The 22,448-nt window shown below is 37.9% G+C and overlaps 2 protein-coding genes across 5 annotated transcripts in view; one reads left to right on the top strand and one right to left on the bottom strand.

The window, feature by feature from the left end:
* Positions 1–12,442, top strand: part of LOC127502714 (DNA polymerase zeta catalytic subunit-like) — an 845,784-nt gene extending 833,342 nt beyond the window's left edge. For both annotated transcript variants that reach the window (XM_051875938.1, XM_051875937.1), the window contains 13 exons: positions 775–893; positions 988–1,106; positions 2,474–2,615; positions 3,282–3,526; positions 3,663–3,771; positions 4,372–4,578; positions 5,223–5,332; positions 5,898–6,012; positions 6,152–6,289; positions 7,400–7,590; positions 8,523–8,769; positions 10,204–10,422; positions 11,437–12,442. In XM_051875938.1, the coding sequence (XP_051731898.1) occupies positions 775–893; positions 988–1,106; positions 2,474–2,615; positions 3,282–3,526; positions 3,663–3,771; positions 4,372–4,578; positions 5,223–5,332; positions 5,898–6,012; positions 6,152–6,289; positions 7,400–7,590; positions 8,523–8,769; positions 10,204–10,422; positions 11,437–11,577 (2,102 nt within the window). In that variant the 3' untranslated portion in view covers positions 11,578–12,442. The remainder of the gene's footprint in view (positions 1–774; positions 894–987; positions 1,107–2,473; positions 2,616–3,281; positions 3,527–3,662; positions 3,772–4,371; positions 4,579–5,222; positions 5,333–5,897; positions 6,013–6,151; positions 6,290–7,399; positions 7,591–8,522; positions 8,770–10,203; positions 10,423–11,436) is intronic.
* Positions 12,443–12,907: 465 nt separating this feature from the next.
* Positions 12,908–17,116, bottom strand: mfsd4b (major facilitator superfamily domain containing 4B). Of its 3 annotated transcripts, XM_051876012.1 has the most exons (4): positions 16,373–17,116; positions 15,395–15,563; positions 14,808–14,924; positions 12,908–14,666 (listed from the first exon to the last, which is right to left on the bottom strand). In XM_051876012.1, exons 1-4 carry the CDS (start codon positions 16,646–16,648, stop codon positions 13,384–13,386), a joined length of 1,845 nt encoding a protein of 614 aa, XP_051731972.1. In that variant the 5' UTR covers positions 16,649–17,116; the 3' UTR covers positions 12,908–13,383. The 3 variants fall into 3 exon arrangements, with proteins under 3 accessions (XP_051731972.1, XP_051731973.1, XP_051731974.1); XM_051876013.1 differs by lacking the exon at positions 15,395–15,563 and having other exon boundaries at positions 16,373–16,521; XM_051876014.1 differs by lacking the exon at positions 16,373–17,116 and having other exon boundaries at positions 15,043–15,563.
* Between the last annotated feature and the right edge of the window lie 5,332 nt (positions 17,117–22,448).

Genomic DNA, 22,448 nt, shown 5'->3' on the forward strand with positions numbered 1-22,448 from the left:
AAAGACCAAAAGAAGGGCTTTTTTTGTTGTTGGGTTCTTTTTTTTTTTTTTTTTTACATTCTAGATGAAACTAGACAAAATGCATCTAGTTGTTGAAGCCACAAATGTAAATTTTACTCATGCTAAAATGGTAAAAATGAAACATGCGAGAGTGTGTTATAACCACTCCTGGTACCCAGATTCCCATTGGAAATCTGTTCATCAAAGTGTAATTTAAACCTGAAAACAAATAAACTAAAGGATTTTGACAATTGTAAAACAAATTTTATGAAAAATTGCTTCAGAAATATTTAAGGTTCTGCACTATTTCTATGTTAGCCATTATGAATAGCCATTATGGGGGTGTGGGGTGGCACAGTGGCAAAAAGATTGCCGATACTACCATACTAACATGTGTAATATGCACTCTAATGTACAGTGCCACTTGAAAGTTTGTGAACCCCTTGCAGAATCTGTGAAAATGTGAAAAATTTTAACAAAATAAGAGAATACAAAATGTATTATTAATTTTTCACATTTTCACAGATTCTGTAAGGGGTTCAAAAACTTTCAAGTGGCACTGTATACACCTATCTCACTGGAATGGGCTGTAACATCAAAGACACTATACTAGTTTTGCTACAAAAGCAAGAATGCTTACTTTACAAATAGATAATGACATTATCCACTGTACAACCTCTCCTGGCAAAACTAGTAAGAGAGTAGTGCCAAATCTGTGCCTTTTCCCCTTATCCCATTTCTCAAATGTTGTATTTGATATTGTTACTTTTACAGGGGATGCAAAGGAAAATCGGTTCATGGCAGAAAAAGATGAATATGGTGCAGACACTATGACGGAAATCCATATTATTGGACGCATTGTCCTCAACTTGTGGAGGGTTATGAAGACTGAGGTTTACTTGACATTAATACCCCCAGAATGCCAGAGCTAATGCTGTTTATCTGAGTGTTCTCTTTTTTAATCAAGTGCTTCGTGTATGTTTGCAGGCTGCATTGAATAACTACACTTTTGAGAATGTGGCTTTCCACCTCCTGCATCAGCGCTTTCCTCTCTACAGCCATCGCACACTCTCTGACTGGTTTGACCACAACACACACCTGCACAGGTGAGAATCGATCTCGCATCAGTCAGATGCCTATTACTGGTCTTATTGCAGAGTTGTTCCTTTGAATAACATTGCTCCATTCATCTTTTAACTAAAGCTAACTTTTATTGCAACTAAAATGCAATAACAGGATATGCAGTATATGCGGATAATTGGGGTGCCGCACAGGGTAATATTGTGCCAAAATCTGTCATAATCAAAAGCTATTTTTTTTTTAAATGATGAAAGGAAACATTTTAATTTAACTTTTGTTTAGCATTTTAAAATAGTTCAAAATTTTATTTTATTATATCAAGTGATATAAACTGCTTACCCTCCGAAATTACTCTTAAGTCTGTCACATGATCAAAATGGATAGAGGAGGGAAGCATTCAGGGGCAGAAAAGAAAAAGGGAAAATGAAAAACAATGCATTAAAATGTGTTCAAGTGGATAAACGGAGATTGATAAGATTAACCATTAATCAGTTTTTATCACTGTAAGCCTTGATGTTAATCAACATTTAACATTGTTGCCTAGAAGGGCAAAGTGATTAACATTAATATCAGTTCATTTCCAAATACCTCCATTGCCCAAAAAATAAAATGGCAGTAAGTTTGTGAATATACATTTCGTTTTGTTCAAAAGAAACTGAAGAGATTGTTAATGTTAACTGGTCCTCCAACCACCAAGCAAAATTGGGCACGTTATGTCCAGGGGCACATTAATGCACAGACCTCCACGGGCTGAAGTGCTTGGGTATACTGGCTGCTCAAATTATATTTTTAAAATTATTTTTGTTAATGGGAGCTTACAACAGTGCCAACCGCATTCTATAACCGCACTCAAACCTGTAAATTTCCAGGGTTCAACACCGTATTTTCGGGGAAGCACTGCTTAAAGGATTATATACTTTTATTGACTTTTCAGGGCCCACCAATAAGGACTGCCGATGCAGTAAATAATACATTAAAACATTAGAATGTAGCCTGCAAAGTGCTCTCACTTTATAATCACTGAAGCTGTTAATCACTTCAGTTTAAGTTCTGCACTCTCGTGAAAACTGTTATTATAATCAAAGAAGAACAATGAATTTTTATTTACATCACGTCTACACTTTGTTTGTTAAAATAAAAGAAAAGCATTATAAGTCATTGAATAACTAAATGTCATGATAAGGTAACATCATGTCGATGTCAAATAAATAGATGTTATAAATCACTGCTGATATTACTTGAAGCTAATTTGTCACACAATGAAATGCAAGGTCAAGTTAGGCGCATTGCATTATGGGATACAATATTTGCAAAGTGCATGTGAAATTTAATAATGTTTACAATACAATTTTTTGTGTATTCTGATATCTATCTGTTGTTTAATTTGGTTAAGGTGGAAGGTGGTGGATCATTATGTGAGCCGTGTGTGTGGCACAGTCCAGTTACTCCAGCAGCAGGATATTATTGGCAGGACAAGTGAGTTGGCACGTGTGTTTGGAATTCAGTTCTACCATGTGCTAACCAGGGGCTCACAGGTAATCGTCCATCTAAAACCATATGAAATGATTTGATTTAAATGATTACCCCCTCCTGAAAGATACAAAAAAAAAACTAAGAAGTTAATTAATATTGTTACATAGCCGGCCCACTGAATCATACTTAATGCTGACAACAATAGAAACAACTTGGCAGAGAACGGTCAGGAGACTTATTTCTTTGCACAAAAATGGTTCAGGAACAATGGAACAGTGGTACAGGAGGATTACAAAATCATTGTTTTTGGTGTGAACAGTCTTTGTAATGTCACTTTTGATCCATTTAATGCATAATGCGTAAAAGTATTATTTTCTTTAAAAAAAAAAAAAAAAAAAAAAAAAAAAGTTGTGAAGTGCATTGTGAAGTGCAACCAGTGTGGACATAACAATGGAAAGATGTGGCCTTTTTTTTTTTTTTTTTTTTTTTTTTTTTGTACCATGCAGTCTTGAGTTTTTCCTCTTGGTTCTTGATTCCCAACCTTAATCTATTTATTTGTGGCAAGTTATCGATTAAGTTGTATTAAAAAAAAAACTGTATTCCTTTAATTCTTGAAAAAGAGAGGTTCAGAGATGTTTACTCTATTTAGGTTTTTGATTGTTAGATCCATAATTACTTTTTTGCAGTTTTGTATTGGTAGTTAATCTTTTTTCCTCCTCCTCTTGCAGTACCGTGTGGAATCAATGATGTTAAGGATTGCAAAGCCATTGAATTACATTCCGGTGACCCCAAGCACACAGCAGCGTGCCCAGCAAAGAGCCCCACAGTGCATTCCGCTTGTCATGGAGCCAGAATCGCGTTTCTATAGCAACTCGGTCATTGTATTAGATTTCCAGTCACTGTATCCATCCATCATCATTGCCTATAATTACTGTTTCTCCACCTGCCTCGGCCATGTTGAGAATCTTGGAACGTAAGCATGCTTTTGGATTTAGAGTAAAACTAGACCTAGTGTTATAGTATATATTAATGCAGCATTTCTATATATCTGCAGTATCTGTTGTGTGGTTCATTAAATGTTTATCTACTTCTCTCTCACTATCTCTCAGGTGTGATGAGTTCAGGTTTGGTTGCTCATCTCTCAGAGTCCCTCCTGACCTCCTATACCAACTCAGAAATGACATCACCATTTCTCCCAATGGTGTTGCATTTGTTAAGGTAGTTTTGAGATTACACTACTGTTAATCCCTTTCATTTAAATACTGAATGATCCCTAAATGGCAACAGGCTCACGAGATGAGCCATTTACATTGATTATGAGAAGATGAAATGGAATACTAGCTTGCTACTCGCTGTATTTTGAAAAATAGTATGGATTTCCAAAATTTTAACTGAATTGGCTTTTCAGAAATTGTCTCTGGTTGATGGATACGAGACCGCAGTGCCACAAAGTTAACCAACATTTTTTATGGCTTATTGCTGTTATAAAACATTAGCAACTAGAATATGATAATGGATACCAGGATTACCTGGAAATACCAAGGAATAATTAAAATATTATGAATAATAGTCACAATAGACAATTCTGCTCTTAGTTACCAAGTATCATAAAGTTCATTCTATGAACAGAAATTGATATAAAATTCAACAGATGTGCAGTCACAGTCGCATATTTTTTGCATATATTTTTCAGCTTTGAATACATCTCATCCAGCCAGATTTTAGAGCAAGAACTGTCCATTTTATAATATTTATTTGTAATATCTCTTACAATGGCAGTGTCAAAGTCTGTTCTATTCACACTTTGTGTGTGCTTAGTCATCAGTGCGGAGGGGTGTCCTTCCACGTATGCTGGAGGAGATTTTGAAGACGAGGATCATGGTGAAGCAGTCCATGAAGGCGTACAAGAATGACAAAGCTCTGTTGCGCCTACTGGATGCCAGGCAGCTTGGCCTCAAACTTATTGCTAATGTCACATTCGGTTACACTGCTGCCAGCTTCTCAGGACGAATGCCTAGCGTTGAGGTACAGTACATGCTGTTACATGGCATTTTAGATCAGTGGTTCTCAACTGTTTGGTTGCAACCCAAAAATGAGTTGCATGTCTAATCTTATCACAGATCAGATAGGAAAAACAATGCTAGATACAAAGAATGAATTGCAACTAACCAAATAGTAAATAATCATTATGATAGCAAAATAAATAAGCTTATCACCTTTTAAAAAGTTTTTTGATTTAAAAATTGGTTTTGTGCAGTACATTTTTGGTTGCTGAAACCATTGAAATTCAAGAGAATTTTACAGACTGAACACTCAAACTGTAAAGACAGTATAAAACAAATAGTAAATTCTCTTACCAGCCTATGTCATAAATAAATTAGCATATTGTTGGGCCTATGTGGTTCATGGTTAATATTATTACACTTCAATGTTTGGTTTTAAACAAATTTTGGTACTGTATTAGCTTGCCAGTTGATGTCCAGTGTAAAATCTGGGTCCTAACAGATTTAGTTATCTTACATTGTATTCAAATTGTGCATACAACATCGCTCCATACCAATTAAGAAAGACTGAAAAGGCCACATGCCTAAAATTTAATAGGGTGCGTTTTGAGATTACTGTGTTACCAAAGAAACCAGTGAAAATATGTCTCTGTCCTCATACTCCAGGTAGGTGACAGCATTGTGCACAAGGCCCGAGAAACTTTGGAGAGAGCCATAAAGATGGTTAATGACACCAAGAAGTGGGGAGCGCGTGTGGTCTATGGAGATACAGACAGGTAGAGAAATAAAACTGGATCTATTAGTTCATTTCAATGAAGATGTGACCTACAATGTTGCTGACCAAGTGGGAGTGTTATTTTTTGTAATTTTGTAATTAGTCCATATCCTCCAATTTGACTTATTCAGTCTGATTTGCACGCCGCTTTCATACAGTATATGATATCATATTACCAGGTTAACTGGCCAGTCATAGTGCTGTGGAGGCACTGCCTCCCTCTCCAATTTTATCCATTGTTTTGGTGGACCAAATGCAGTTGAATTTTAAAAATATGTATGCTGCCTTCTGATTGAATTTTATAAAATCCTTGCCCTGCCTGATTCGTGAGTGTTGTCTGCACATAACTCTGTGTTAAAACTCAAGTTAAAAATAACTCTGTGCTCATAAAATTGCAGACAATATTAACATAAACATCAAAATGTTCATAAACACTATTGGCTGTTTCATTGTGAAGCTTTTCATTCGGTGTGAACAGGCAAATTGCTTGTCAGTGGAAACTTGTTTTGTGCCTGCTTATTACACAGTATTATACTGTCTCTGATACCAGTCTCTTTCTCTTTTAGTATGTTTGTGTTTTTGAAAGGAGCAACCAAGGAACAAGCATTTAAGATTGGTAATGAAATTGCAGAGGCTGTCACTGCCACCAACCCTAAACCCGTCAAACTGAAATTTGAGAAGGTTCGTGAAGTGCTTTATCAGTGGTGTGTCTAAGAGTATGCTCTATTTTTATTTGAGTGTGAGAGTTCTTTTAAGCCACATTATTATATATTATAGATATTCCAATTTTGTCTGTTTGCATTTTTGTGTGTTTGGGCAGGTGTACCTCCCATGCGTGTTACAGACTAAGAAGCGTTATGTTGGATACATGTATGAGAGTTTGGATCAGAAAAATCCAGTGTTTGATGCCAAAGGCATTGAAACTGTACGTCGTGATGGCTGCCCTGCTGTTGCCAAGGTAACTAGCATTCCAGAATTATTCTTTTCTTTTTGCCCACTCCCTTGATAGTGTCACTGGCTCCACCTGTCAGTCACACTGTAGCTGTAATAGGAAGCAGAGTTTGATAAATGTTATAAATTCTGAGAAAACTGGAAGAAAAAAAAAAAAAAAACTTTAGTATTGAGTATTATAATTATCATTATGGATGTTAACCTTACAATTGTTATTTAATAATAATACATTAAAATATGTAGACCAGGCAGCACAGAGTAGTCACACAGAATGCATTTTTCTATAAAACCTTCTATATTTTGATCTTCTCGAATGAGTAATGAGTACTTGGGTGTACTAAGTGTGGGTGCAGGAGGGAAATTAATGATGTGTGCGTGAGAAGCAGTAGAACAAAATTAATTTTGGGATTCTCACATAACATAAATATCTAAATATAAAAATATATATATTTAATGTTTAAAAAGCATTTACAAGTGCAGGGTTTTGAGATTCTCAATGTTTGATAATCGATCATATGCACCAGTAAGGGAAAGCAGCTTTTTTTTTTTTTTTTTGCCTGCTGCAATAAATGCAACAAGGTGAGGTCTGAAGCATAGCCTATGACACTGAGACAAAATCTTATGGGACTGGGACTGAAAAATCCATGTAGACCAGGACAAAATATCACACTTTTTTTTTTCTAGAACGGGACAGAATCTTGATGGAGCTGGACTGAAAAATCTATTCCTACCTTAACATTCTGTCTTATCATATTATTGTTTACAAGCACTTGAAAAACTTGATTTGGGATGGACTAAAGCAATAATATGTCATGAAAACATTTGTCCAACAGAAATCGTACCATTTGTTTTGTTTTTTTGTGAAATCTGGATAATGTGATTTTGTTGCTGTTTCATCCACATGTATACACATTAATTAGACTACAAATGGACTCTGTTGTCCAAAAAAACAGATGACATGCAAAGCTATTCGCACAGTCTTCACTACACAAAATCCCCTTGTAGCTATATTTTAACTGCACATGTAAATGTAATTATTGTCTAGTTGCTTCAGATACATTGATCGTGGGATTGTTGAATGTCAGTTGATGGGGTTAATGAAGTTTTGTATTTTTAGATTCTGGAGCGATCGCTGAAGCTGCTTTTTGAGTCTCGTGACATCAGCCAAGTGAAGCAGTATGTGCAGCGGCAGTGTGTGAAGGTGCTAGAGGCCAAAGCCAGCATGCAGGACCTCATCTTTGCCAAAGAGTACAGGGGCAGTGGATCGTACCGACCAGGGGCCTGTGTCCCTGCTCTGGAACTTACCAGGTGAGTGAGTGAATGTCTGTGTTTGGAAAGATGGGTACGTGGGTCAATGCCAAAAATGGATGTCTGAGATTAAACTTATTTTTTGAGATGTTAACAGATATTTACAGGTCACTGGAAACGATGATGGCACTCACAATAATTATTAAAGGAAAAGTGTTTTTTTCCAAAAAGTTATCAAAAAAATGTATTTGTCGATGCTTTGCAGTGCCCATTTGTACAATGTCCAAGCTTATCAAAACTTGACACACATAGACAACAGGACATTCTGAGGATACACACCAAGTTTCATAAAATTCTGCCAACAGTGGGCGTTACAACTAAAAATCCATTATAAATCTGCTACCATATGATCCATGAAATTTGGTATGCATCTTCTTTGGTGAACGGCCTAAAATATCCTCTAATACAGTGGTTCTCAACTGGTTTGTCCATGGGACCCACATTTTCCCATGATCATTGAGGGGTGACCCAAATTTTTAGGATTTTGAACCAAGCAAATTTATTTAATAAAAAAATGGTTAGCACACACACAAGTACCATCCCACTTTACTTAACATACACATACATTGTAAGAATCACTAACACTAATGAATAAACAGTATTATAATTTAAGACTATTAAATAGCAGTCCCAAGATCAGCACATACATTTTCGGCTGGTACTATTATGTTTGCATGTCAGAATGTATACTTGTTTTTCCTGACCAGACTGGTTTATTTTCTGCATGCATGCTGCAAGACTATTATTGTACCTGAGGCTGGTACCTAGCAATACATCCATTAACAGATGCTGAAATTAGATTTGAGGCATGGTTGAAGGGAAATTCTATCTTTGTTGAAAATGCTGCTCCTTGTTCTGAATCCAGGCTGAATCTAAATGCATTAAAATGTCCCACAAAGGTTGCTGTCCAAAAAGGTTTTTTTCTGTCTTAGGCGTATGATGGCGTATGATCGACGTTTGGAGCCACGTGTTGGTGAGCGTGTGCCATATGTTATTGTGTACGGTATGCCAGGAGTGCCGCTCATACAGCTGGTTCGGCGTCCTGTAGAGGTACTGCAGGACCCCAGCCTGCGCCTCAACGCCACCTACTACATCACCAAGCAGATCTTGCCACCACTTGCACGAATTTTCAACCTGATTGGAGTAGATGTGTTCAGTTGGTACCACGAGTTGCCGAGGGTTAGTTATTTGTCATTTTGTCTTTTAGCATATGCAGAATATAAATGTTCAAACACTGATCATCTTAAATGTGTGTATCTGTTAGTTCTTGTACTTGTCTGTTGCTCTTTGAATGTCTGTTTTGTAGCTATTTAAGAACTAAATTGTACTGAATTATACTAGCTATTATATAAAGGCACCATCTGGTGGTGGGTTATAAAACATCAGAATTTTTTTTTTTTACATATTAAAAATACTTTCACCTATCCCAGTTTCATGTGCAGAGACTGTAAGTAAGCCATTCGTAGGTTGATTCTCATAAAAAAGTATAAACACTGGCTGTCTGGTTCTCAAATATTGTTCTGTTTGAGCATCAAGGCGGGTTCGACAAAGCAACATTGGCTTAAAACCAGTGGTTCCCAAACTGGGGGCGCAACCCCTGGGGGGGGGCCGGGTTATAAAACGGCAGCTGCGGCAAGGCTAAGGAATAGTGTACAGTCAGCAGATTATGCAAAAAAAATGCCCCTTCAGGGTGATACAAGACCCCACATGAAATTATCCCCCTTATTATGCAGCTATTTGCCACATGGGTACACAATTTAATGCAAAATATTAATTTGACATTTTATTACCTCAAGATGACTCGCAGTACCCGCTTAAGCGGTCTATTATCAGTTGTAGCAGTTGTTGTTGTGGAATAACAGCTCTAGATGCCACAATTGAAGAATCAGAATTGAGTATTGCAGGCATATCTCACCCTCAGATTCACTAGTACAATGGTGGGTAATGAAGAGAGACCAAGTGTTTTAGTTGAAAATATTAGTGAGCAAGTTAAGATACCACTCAGAGACTTCACATCATGAACACAAAGAAACCCGTTGAACTTGATAGTTGTAATACGGTATTAATTATTGTTTTAAATAAATCCTATTGGATTTTGCAAGCAAGATCATGTCTGAGACTGTCGTTATGCGGGTGCATGTTGGTGGGGGGCTTGAAAATATTTTTCTCTTCAAAAGGGGGGCCCGGCAGAAAAGGTTTGGGAAACACCAACTTAAACAATGGCATGAGTTTAGTGTGCAACTATTCAAATGAGTCCCCTGGTGTCATGTCTGTGCCACAGTTTTTAAAAATAATGAGCAAAAGTTTCCCTAATACTGCGATTTTTCAGGACAAACAGATAGTGCTACTCCAAACGCATGTCATTTGGTTGAGCCGTTATTGCTGTGTCAGGCTAGTAGTAGGGATGCTTGAACTATTGTGCTGATAGCAGTGCAGAACCACATTGTTTACACTGGATTCAATCATAGTTAACTCTGCATATACAAATTGGAGAAAATATTTTAAGATCAAAATATTACATGCTTCACCTTTTAAAAGAAGAAAAGACATTTAAAAATAATAATAATAATAATAATCTGCATTTGCTTGGTGGTGGCACTTTTCATTGCACAGGTACAAAAGGCATGGAGCTCTGCAGGGGGTGGAGGAGGAGATGAGGGCACAAGAAAGGGCACCATCTCGCAGTACTTTACAACACTGCATTGCCCAGTTTGTGATGAGCTGACACAGCTGGGAGTGTGTGAGCGTTGCCGGGCTGAACCGCAGGTTGTTGCTGTCCACCTACACCAAGAATTGCGGCTTTGGGAAAGCCAGCAAGACCAGCTCCTAAAGGTTAGAGGTCATGTTTTCTTGGTCTAAGAATGCCATAGATTGTTCACTGACCATCTGATTCCATCTGATTACTTTTTAGATTTTGTTTTTATACCACAGTATCTGCACGGAAGCTAAATATTTGTTTTTCAGGGACGTAAAAACAAAATGAATGTTTCTGATCAATTTGCATGTCAGGAAGCTTGTAACTGTCTACATTTTAGTCTTTTTGCAACAAGTTTCTTTAATTATAAAAAAGCAAAGGCCAGTTAAATGATCAAAATAATAGCGATTAATATAATGTTCTGCTTTACCGACTAATTCATAGTTCGCTTTTAAGCTAAGAAAATAAAAGTTTGGTTTATGAAATGATTAGTTGGATTTTGATAGCAAATTGTACGTGTATGCTGTACTGTATGAAAAACCAGACAGATGCTCTTTACTTGTCTCATTTGCACAAAAACACATTCTGTGTTCCTCAATGTATAAAAACACATAGGGAAGTACAAACACAGAATACTATGCAAACCTGCAGTAATTCAATAAATATGTAAAATTTTACAAATGTACTTTAATCATTTACTCTCTCTTTATTTACTGGTGTCTGCTGACCTTCAGTGATCAAATTCAACCATGCGAATGACTTCAGTTAAACATCATGTCGGTTTCATTTATTTTTACTGGTGAATTTACAGAGCTGAATGAACTTGTCCTTTTGTCCTGTTCTGATACCTGGAATGGTGTGCAGCGGAAAAGGGTGTTTGTGTTGCACTTTCTGTACAGGCATGCCTCTTGTGTGGATATAAATTTGCATTTTCTTCAACCTGACACTTATTTCATTAGCTTTTGGTGTAAAAGGCCACTTGTTTCACTTTTTGCAACACATTTGGTATATGAAAGGGCCTTAAGCTGCAACAAGGACCAGATTTGGGCCCTCAAGTCAAAAGTCTGGCTATGTGAATCTAGGGGTCACATGCTTCATGTTTGTCATATATCAATCTTTTATGTTCTTTTCTGTTGTGATTTGATTGACAGGTATGTAGAAGTTGCAGTGGCAGTGCAGAGCGTCAGGTGCCATGCGTCTCATTGGACTGCCCAATACTCTACAAATTATCTCGTGTCAATCGGCATCTTTCCCGAGGACCATACCTTCGCCAGCTGTTGGAGCAGTTCTGATAGTCCAGCAATTTGCCTCCCTTTCATTTTACTCTGGTGCTATTAACACTGTGCCATTCAGCACAATTTCTATGTATTATAGTTTGAAAAGGTGCTTTTTTTTCCCCTATGTGACCTTCGAGAGTTTCCATCTTATACTGTTTGACTGGTACTGCAGTGCAGTGGGACTAAAGAGGCCTTAAATACAGAAAAGAGGAGGATGATTTTGATGCCCTGTGTTTGTATTGCTTCGTAGTTGTTGTCTGAGTGTTCATTAATTTGGTACATTTCTGCAGATTGACAGGTCAAACATTTACAGCATAATCCTCTATAAACTGAACCTCATACTGTAGCAATTTGTAAAGAGGTTCAGTTCTGGCTATAAATCTTGTGAGGCAATGTTTGACTGCAATTATTTTTCCCCCTGTAAAATCAGTATCTTGTAAATAAGCCTTGCATATGATGATCCAAAATTCTGGCTGTGAGCACTGATGAAAAAAAAAAAAAAAAAAATGGAGGGTTTTTTTTTTTTTTTAATACCCTGCTTATGAATTCTACATGCTTTCTCTGTCCATTCTCTACAGAGGCAAGTCTGAAGACAAGCAAGTCAGTATCAGCCTTAACTTGGACTTCAGCAATATGTTTAATAATTTATATTGTCTGTGTGCACAATTGTACCTTTTTTTTCTCCTTTTAAAGTACTTTTCTAATGCTTTCTCTATTCTAAACCAGACATTGTTACCCAGCTATGTAAAAACTCAAGAGCTTCCAGAGCTCTGTAACCTGTTTTTGTAAACTTGTAAAAACTTAAGGTGCTTTGTTTTTAAAGAACATTTGTGGGTGGAGATTTAATATTGATATAATAAAAGTCGATGTATTTAAAAAATGCTTGTTTCTATTAAAATGGGTCCTTACATCATCTTGGGGTATACACTATTGTAATTCACAAATCAGTCAAATATTTATGCAGTGCAGAATTTTTTCCACATATTGGTTATTAACAGAGCAATAAAATTGTAAAACGGATTGAAACATTTCTAGAAAATAATGTAAGATTTGATTTAAGTTAATACAAAATTGTCAATATTGTTAAATGCAGTATCAGAACTTTTGGGGGACAAAAAAACCCTGCAAAAGTATCAAGGAAACTGGCAGTTGTGTTCTCTAAACACACGCTGTGTCCAAACCAGAAGCAACTGGTCTGTCTACACTGAAAACATAATGTTCACTTAAACCATAATGTGCTAATGATTTAGTAATTACCAAGCATTCAGTATGATTGAAAAATGAATAAAAAATATTTTGTGAACGTAAAATGTGAGGATTTTCAAGAAAGACTTAAACATCAAAATATTATTAATGAAACTTTTTATACATTCAATCTAACCATACAATACAAAAAAATGTTGCCTTAGTTCACAGTTCTTAAGACTAGTGTATTGTGCTGGTTACAATTGTACAAAACCTTTGATCTAAGGTAAATCAATCAATAACAAATAAGAGGAGAGATGCATAAGTCCAATATCTTAATATAATCCTAATATACATTGGTGTCCAATAATAAGGCTGACCTTCAAAGACAGGTCAATTCTCAGTTAATGTCCAATATGCTAATTAAACTTCTTTCAGATAATCCTGTACAGTGGTGTGTTGCCATAAGGACCATGAAACATGCAACTGGCATTTGGAAAGTGCAAATCAACTGGCTAGTGTGATCTTTTCACCAAAGGGGAAAAAATGCTTCAGGTTGATGTGGTGTGCAGGATTTAGCAGCCACTTCTCAGTTCCGGGCTAAAGTCTGAGACATCTTTGACGTAGTGCAATAAATTAGTCTTTCTTCTCCCTGTTGAGGGACATTAAGAGTTTGTGTCTGGGAGAGTCTGTGAGAAAAGACGGAGTGTTAGACAGAGAGGTCAGGGCTGTGGTGTCTCTTGAGGGTGCTGACAATGGGGCGGCCATTGAGTGAGCAGCAAGCTCACTAGCTGCAATATCAGGTGGCACTGAGGCTTTAGAAGGAGAGCTCAACAGGCTGGCATCATCCATCTCTATCACCTCAAAGTCTGCATCATTCCACTGGTCAGCTTCACTTTCATTTTCCTGTTCCTCTTCCTCCACATTGTCTAGCAGTGCTTGGCGGTACTCGCTGTCATCTGCATCCTTGGTGCGTCTCCCTGATGTTTTCCGTAAGGTGGCGTCCCCTCCTGGTGATGCTAGTTTGTACAAGACAGGGAACAGGATAGAAGTGAAGGTGGATGTGCAAAGCGCCAGGTACATCAGCAATGGCTGATTCTGCACCTGCCCCAGTAAGAAGCCCAACAGAGCTGGCAGAACCATTTCTCCAAGAGCTGCACCCACCACAAACACTGCAGCTGAGCGCCCTGTCACAGTTGTGTACTGCTCAACCCATGAAATCCCACTGGGAAAGGTGGTAGACATAGAGACACCATACAGGGCAGTGCAGGTCCAGAGCATAGTGGAATTTTGGCTAAAAAGACACAGCAAGAGTGAGGAAACTGTGGTGCCCACTAGACTCAGCAGGATCAGGGAGCCTGGGCGCAGGCAAGCCGCAAAGAATATGGCCAGACCACGACCAGCTGCAAACGTTCCCCAGAACAGCGAATTCAGTCCTGCTGCATGAGCCTCTTTCATACCAGCATAGTCCTTGCTATAGGTAAATATAAAGGAACCGTACGCCACCTCGCTTCCAACATAGAAGAAGAAGAACACGGACAGCAGGAATATAAGTGTGTTGTGATGTTTGGAGAACAGCTGCTTCCCTGATGGTGTCTTTGCCCTATTTGAGTTGGGGGAACTGCAGGAGTACAGGATAAAAAAGAAGAGCGACACAAGTAAAACAAAAGCACCAATCACAATGTAGGCCCACATGGATGTTAAAGGAGTGCTCTTTGGATGGGAGAATGGCAAGAGGGTCTTAGAGGCGTGGCCAGACACTGAAGGAGTGTTAATGGAGTCATTGTCGGAACGGTGGCCGAACAGCAGCTTGGCTATGATTGGGGAGGCAAAGGCTCCAGCAGCAAAGCTAAAGTGCAGAGCCTGCAGATGAGGCCCAGCCTGCTCTCCCCATGTGTTCAGGATGAGAACATTACCACCTGTTGACAACCAGAAACTCAAGAGTTACAGTAAAATATATAAATGTTTTTTTTTATTTTTTTTTATTGTCACCTATATTGTTAATTGCTTAATGCTGGTATTAAACTGTAACACTGCGTCTATGCCGAAAGCATGCTTACCTGTATCTAAAATTCCCATTGAAACCCCCACACTGGACATCAAAACAGTGAGCAGCCAAGCCTTTTTACAGAAGGGAGTGCTAGACATCCCAAACGCTGTGATTAACAACGAGAAGCCTGCAGACATAAATCAACCATGAGCAATGAATCACCAAGGGAATCATACTTCACAATATCACATATCCACAAAATAAATAAATATATGACTAAATACAAAATAAAGAGGAGAACATACTGCAGTGTACTACTGACAATTGTCCTTTAACTGCCATGACTTTTCAAAAACATTTCAGCCAAATAATTCTGCAACTCTGTGGTGTCCTAACACAAAACATACACCATGAGTCATGGTCCTTCAAACAATCATGAACTCATGCATGATAGTTTGTAGCAGAGTAACAGGGATGTTATTTTGGGCAATTTGTAGCCTCCCTTTCAGTGCTTTCCCCTTTCTTGCTTTCACTGAAAGCAGTTAACCAATCAAAGGTTACTCAAATTTAAAGTAAATCATTTACTAAAGTTAAATATTAAAATTCCTCTTTCATTTAACACACTGTCCTTTTCTCTGTGGAGTCCATGGGTCTTACCCAAAAGCAGATGGGGATTCACACAGTCAAAAAGGATCCCTCCTAACAGGGAGCCTCCAATGTATCCTGATGAACGACCCACAAATATATAGGATAAATTACTGATGTTCTGGTTGACATTGATAGCCAGGTCTTCAAAGGTAGGGCCCAATACAGAAATGGCCATTCCCTATAAATATAATAAAAATGTAAGATATTTTATGTGCACATTAAAATGGATTGATGTCTTACAGAGGTACAGTAATGACATCAGATGGTAATTCTATATTCATATACCAGTATTTACATGGTACTTCAAACAATACCATGGTATTGTATTGGGAAAAAACATACAAGGTATTTAAAAAAAAAATTGTACTTTGTGTTAATCATACATCTGTTTATAAACTATGACTGCTTAGGAGTCAAGATTTATAAATGCTTACATCAGTTGCTGACATTAAATAATGTGCTTCAGAAAAGATTTTTCTACTGACCAGCCATTTCAATATCCTGGGATGAGTAGTATTGCATTACTAAACTACAGCCTGAGTGAATATCAGCATAGTACCATGCTAATACCACGGTAATCATGTACCTTGTACATACTGTGTAATATACTACTCCATAGCACATGAATATAGTAACCAAATAGTAGTATCATGTCAAAATATCATAATATTAACCTGAACTTATTGTACACAGGCCCAGATTAACATGTCAGCCTTGTTACACCACTGCTAACTTGTCTGACATTTTCCCTTATGCAAATAATCCTGTTTTATGAGAATACTGTAAGACGAAAAGGAAATCACCATAACAATGATTTTAACATCTATTTCCAGTTATTTTTCAGTCGTTTTTTTTTTTTTTTTACAGCCACAAGACATCTACAGACATAAAATAACAGGAGATAGGACATTAAAATCACAAGTTTCAAAGCCTTATTTATGTCCATATGAGCTTTTTCTATTTTTCATATGCAACATACAGACCCACCAGTCCGAGAAACGATGCGCAAAGCGCAAGGCTGACCAGCCATCGCCAGCATGTCCCAGTATTGCTCTGGCTCCGTCCTGGTCGAACTACATCAACCTGATCGGACCGCGGGTTCAGTACCCCTTTACCCCCCTTTAGAGCACTTTTCAGCCCCTCCTTAATGTCTTTACGCTTGTCGAAAAGGGTATCCTCTTCCTGTTCGTCGCGGTCAATGTCCTCTTCCATCCTGGCAAACCGAACGTGTTTTTTCTTCGGCGCTGCTTCAGCAGGTGTCATGGCAGCACGACTCTCGCTGTTGTGTACGTAAAAGTCGTCGACGCTGCGCTGAAGCGTTTCGTGGGTTTATGGCCGACCTAAAATGACCCACATTCGACCTATTCGTGACTATCAACGCACTATAATAGTTTTATTTAGAAAAAAAAAAAATACAGTAAACTGAACATAAAATTGGCGTCGATCATTAGTTGAGCAGAAACATCGCGTGATCATTCACTGTAAATTTCAGACAGTAGTTACACAGTTTGAGGTTCAAAACTTCCGTATATAATAAGTGCGCGTGCGTAAAAACGTAGACCAATGCCGACAGTCACCAGATTACAGCATGTCGCTTCTCAGACGTTCTAAATCCGAATCATGTTATGCATGTTCAGTCGGCGAAAACAAGCGCCGACAGACTCCAACAGGGGTAACACACTGATCCGACAAAACCCGAAGAAGTGAGGGCGAATTCCATATGGCGTTTTTGCACACTTGAAGGGCACTTCGGGAGGGGGGCGCCATTTGTAGGGGCGTTCCAAACGAATGTGAACTAGTGAACAACTGAATCCTTCACGAAGGGCCCTTCCACAAATCTGTTAGCGAAGGGAACACATACGATGGTCACTTCAAGGAAGTAATTAAATCGTATATAGTTGGAGTTAACGTATAAACAGTAATTCAAGTTGTTTTGTTTTGTTGACATATTACACACAGTAGGGCCAAAGACTAGGGGCATAGGGATGCTCACTTCCATCACTTGCATCTGCGTGCGCATAGTGGTTGCAGAAAAATAGCGGTAGCAAGTGGAAGAAAATGTGCAAAATCCACAGAATAAGAGAAAAATGTTTTGTTGTGCGTCTGGATGTCGGAATCGGAATGCAAAAAATATAGTCTTCATTTTTATAGAACACCGAAAATGCCCTTTTGAAGCTAAACGTATACGTTTATGTTGCAAGTCACAGACTGGACTGATGAAACCTGCAATGATTAGTCTACTATTAAAGCAGGAATTTTATGTAAACAGTAAGTCTACATAATATTCACATATGCAGTTCATAGAGGATATACATAGCAGTTACAGCATGAAATAATATTTAAGCCTATAACAATTTACGTAGATAACTTTTAAACAGCCTATACCATTTTTTATTTCACAATTCTGACTTTTTTCTTGCATTTGCGTGTTTATATCTCCCAGTTCGGACTTTATAACTCGCAATTGTGAGTTTATTTCACAATTCTGAGGGGGGAAAAAAGTCAGAATTGCGGGATAAACTTGCAATTCTGAGGAAAAAAGACAGAATAACGAATATATCTCACAGTTCTGTTTTATCTTCTAAGAAATGTGATATATAAACTCAGATTTGCGAGAAATAAAAGTCAGAATTGTGAGATATAAACTCAAAATTCCGTGGCTTCTACTGTTGTCATTTTCTGCAACTAGGCCGGCTCCGCCCACAAAAACGTCATCGTTGACAATTATGGCGTAACTTTGTAAGCAAGAGAGAATGAGAATAAATAAAGGTGTGCGTTTGTGTGTTGTAAAGTCAAATGTGTGTATATACGTGCGTGGGTGGGCGTGGATATGGGTGAAAAGAAATCTGATTGGATAGTTTAGTTTCGTCGTTTTTTCCACACATGAAAAATGACGTTACAGATAGTTAATGTTTAAAAACAGGCTCAAAATGAGTAAACGCTCTCTAAAACAGCTAAATTCGACTGAAATATTTGCAAAAAGGCCTAAAACTATTGAGTAGGGATGGAGAAATGAAGCCTCTTAAATCTTTGAAGCTTTTCTCTAAATGTTTCGGGAAAGGTTTCAGAGCATCAAGAGTGTCGAAAACAGTGCCATCTTGTGGCAGGTAAAATTTACAGCAGCCATAAACCTGAGTGCGCAGCTCTGTTTTATCCATTAAGCACAAATAAAAGCCTGACGACGCTAAGTGTTCAGTTTTCTGATAATATAATTCACATATTAAAGTTTGGCAATAAATAAAATGGATCAACAAAAACAATAATTATAATAATACTAATAATACCTACTGAGTTGTTGAGGTATACTGTTTAGGCCTATAATATAGTAATATAGTAATATATGTAATATGTTTAGTAAATGTGGACTTGAAGTTCCATGTAGTAGTGGTCTGGGTTCAAACATTCTGATACGCAAAGTGAAGCATTCACGTGACTGGAAACAATGTGAGGCTTTGTTTTTTATTAATCACACGTTTCTCTGAAAACAATACGCATATGGCAAGCCATCTTAACATTTAAAAGTTAAGTTTGACTCTCCGGAATTAACATTGTAGATATCACCAACGTCTTTCTGACTAGTCATAATTACATTTTGGATAGTGGGAATTGTCATTCAAGATATCTGTAACGTAATTGTGACTAGTCGAAACGACAGATAGAGATATCTGTAATGCAGTTTTGACTAGGCAAAACTGAATTACAGATATCTGCAATGACGTCATTGAAAACGACATTCAACTCGTCACACATCTTAAATGACAATTGCAGATATCTGTAATTCAGTTTTGCCTAGACAGAATGAAAGTTAAAGATATCTCAAACGTCATTATGACTAGTGCAAATTATTGTGCATGACGTTGCTCTATTTTAGATATCCATAAATACGTAATTTCCCTTCCCTGGGAAGGGGATCATTTCCTTATTTCTATGAATAGAAGAAGAAAGAAGCAGTCATGGCGTTGGCTGTAATAGAAAAAAACACCAGAAAATGGCATGAAATTCAACGAGCCCTCACACAGGGGATTTGTGGAGAGAGAGAACGTTGTTCTATTGAAAACTGTGAAAGAAATCTCGGAAGAATTGAGCATTTGCTATCACCAGACACAAACAATGAACTCAAAAGCAGTTTGGCTCAACTGAAAACTCTAATAGACGCAAATTTCCATGCTGGGGAAGACAGACGTTTCTCTGTCAGGCGCATTAGTTCAGGTGAGTCTGTTTATCACTGTATTCATGTATTATCATATGCATTAACGTTAAAGGGGAAATCCGGCCGTTTTTAACATCTATGGTTTTCTCGGCTCACCCATAGACAGTAGAAGGGTTCACCGCGGGAGCTGTAGGAAGCAAAAAAAAAACGACAAAAAATGATCCGACCTAGCCGGCTAGCTATGGCTAGCTAGTTACATATGACACTGAAGCTTCAAAGCGCGTATCGAGTACGCAGCGCAATTTCTCATGAAGCTCCGTGCAGGAGTGCGTATAGTTTTCAGAGAAACACGTGATTCGAAAAAAGAAGCCTCACTTCACGTGAATGCTTCACTTTGCACGGAATGTTTAAACCTAGACCACTCTACAGGTTTTTTTTAAGTTTAAGTCCATTTACTAACTTTTTTTAATATAAATAAGCATAGCCCATGTTAAATGATCATATATTCTTCTGCCATAAACAGTATAGAAACCATAAAATAATTAGACCACCATTTACTTGCATTAAGCAACTCTGTTGTTATTTTTATAATCAGTATTAATATAATTGTTATATAATGTATTGCCACACTTATATATGTGAATTATATTATCAGAAAACTGGACATTTGGCGTTGTCAGTCTTTTATTTGTGCTTAATGGATAAAACAACGGCGCTGTGCATTTATGGCTATACTAATTAGCAATAATTATTTATATTTATTAATGTGCTTATTTGTGCAATTAATAAATGTATTGGTCTTACACCATTGTTATGTCCACTGGTCACAGCAATAAATACTGTATTTTTGCAATTCCACAAGTCTCTCCATTTCCACTGTAGCCTACTGGCCTATTCATTAACAATATGCAATTTCAATGCATGTATGAGAATTGGTATGATGATATATACTATTAATTACAAAAAATAAACAGTCCAATGCTGCTTAAACACTTAAACTTAGTTGACGTTTTCTGTTTGTAGGGAGAAGAGGCCGACCAGCCATTGATGTTACCAGAGAACACATTGAATTTCTGCTGAAGCAAGGCCTACAATTTCAAAAACTGCTGAAATACTGGGATGCTCCTCATCATTTCTGTACAAGAAGTCAAAGTTGTTGGGTATACCTGTTAGAAGTATGCTGTCTGCAATAGATGATGGTGAACTAGAACAACATGTGAGGCAACTTCAGAGCCAATATCCTAATTCTGGAAATGAGGTAATTGGAGGTCTTTATCTTTAGGCTGTATTTAATTCACATTTGTGTGCCATTGTTTTGTGAATATCATGTCAATTTAGATCTTTTGACAAATCTGTTGCAGATGATAAGAGCCCTGTTGCGCGCACAGGGTGTGCTTGTTACACGGTCCAGGGTGCGTGAGATGTTGACACGGGTGAATCCTACTGCTGCTGCAAGGAGATGGAGCCAGACAGTTGCAAGACGTGTTTGTCATGTACCTTACCCCAGTAGTTTGTGGCACATTGATTGGAACATGCGTCTCATAAGGTTATTTTTACCAGACTTGTCATACTTTTTAATATTTTGAAAAGAACTTTAGCAAGTAAAAAAAGTTTACAGCTATATTGTTTCCAGACTACTGTCAATAGTATTATAATCTTCAAGTAATATTTGTTTTTCAACCTTTCTAGATGGGGTTTTGTGATTCATGGTGCAATTGATGGATACTCCCGTCTGATTACTTACCTCAACTGCAGCACAGACAATCATGCCACAACAGTGCTTTCTCAGTTTTTGAAAGCAACATGCCTCTATGCCCTACCATCAAGAGTCAGATCTGACCATGGTGGTGAAAACATCCTTGTGGCTTTATAGGGCATAAGCTCCATCATTTTGTTGATCTGAGAGAATTTCCTGCAGACAAACATGCACAATACATGAGCTTGCACAAACCAAAACACATTCCGTTTTCATTTGGGTCAGGAAATAAAATGCAACACATTTACCTGTACATCCTTAATTGAAAACCAAAGCACATATAGAGTTGAGGATGCTTTTTTGCTATGTTCCATTATTGACCCGGAGGAACTGCTCTCAACTGATCTTGATGATGCGGCTTCTTGCACCACAAAGATTTCACTGGCAATATCATCTTGTCCCACAAAGTCAAACAAGATCTAAAAAGATGTGAAACAGTCAAGTTTTACAACCCACTGAACCACTGAGAAGACACTTGATATTTTCTCAAGCTGAACACACATCACCTGGATTGGCTCCGACAAGCTGAATTTCCTCATATTGGTGTGTCCATTTGGATATTTAAATTTGATCAACACTCCATCTGAGGGTTCCTCACATGCAGACATTCGATGACGTCTTGCCTCAATAGCCTAAAATGTGATCTCTCATTTAAAAAAAAAAAACAAACCTTCAGCTAGTTTATCAAACTAATTTATTATAAACACAAACCTTTTGACGTCTTTCCTCACAAGCCTGATAGACTAGTTTCTTCCTCTCCTATTAAAAGACCACATTAAAAGTACGTATGCATTCTGTATGTCACAGGCACACCAGGCTTTACACTCACCCAATCACGACGCACTCCTTCACCAGAGTTCTGATCACGCACACCTGACACTCATCACCACCCCTATCAGCAGCACTGTAAGAGACACTCACAGCCACACATTCATTGTCCGGTCTCGTTAACGCATACTTACTTCCCTTACGGACTCCTCGATCAACCACTTACCTGTCTCCAGTGTGCTCCCTAGATCCTCCGTGTTCTCCTGTCTTCCGTGAGTGTCTCTGTGTGTCTTCAACTCCGAGGACCATCCACCACCCACGACTCCTAGAAGAAACCAAGTATAAGTATCTTTGTCATCGATCATCACAAACCCTATCTGGCTTCACTC

This window comes from Ctenopharyngodon idella, chromosome 20 (genome assembly GCF_019924925.1).
Source record: "Ctenopharyngodon idella isolate HZGC_01 chromosome 20, HZGC01, whole genome shotgun sequence".
NCBI lineage: Eukaryota > Metazoa > Chordata > Actinopteri > Cypriniformes > Xenocyprididae > Ctenopharyngodon > Ctenopharyngodon idella.

What these genes read in the sequence shown, in the direction of transcription:
- mfsd4b (XM_051876012.1), bottom strand. Translation starts at nt 16,648, where the DNA reads ATGACACCTGCTGAAGCAGCGCCGAAGAAAAAACACGTTCGGTTTGCC. An exon ending in GCGCATCGTTTCTCGGACTG is followed by an intron (nt 15,564 to 16,372) that starts GTGGGTCTGTAT and finishes TTATATTTATAG; the next exon opens with GGAATGGCCATTTCTGTATT. An exon ending in GAATCCCCATCTGCTTTTGG is followed by an intron (nt 14,925 to 15,394) that starts GTAAGACCCATG and finishes TTATGTCTGCAG; the next exon opens with GCTTCTCGTTGTTAATCACA.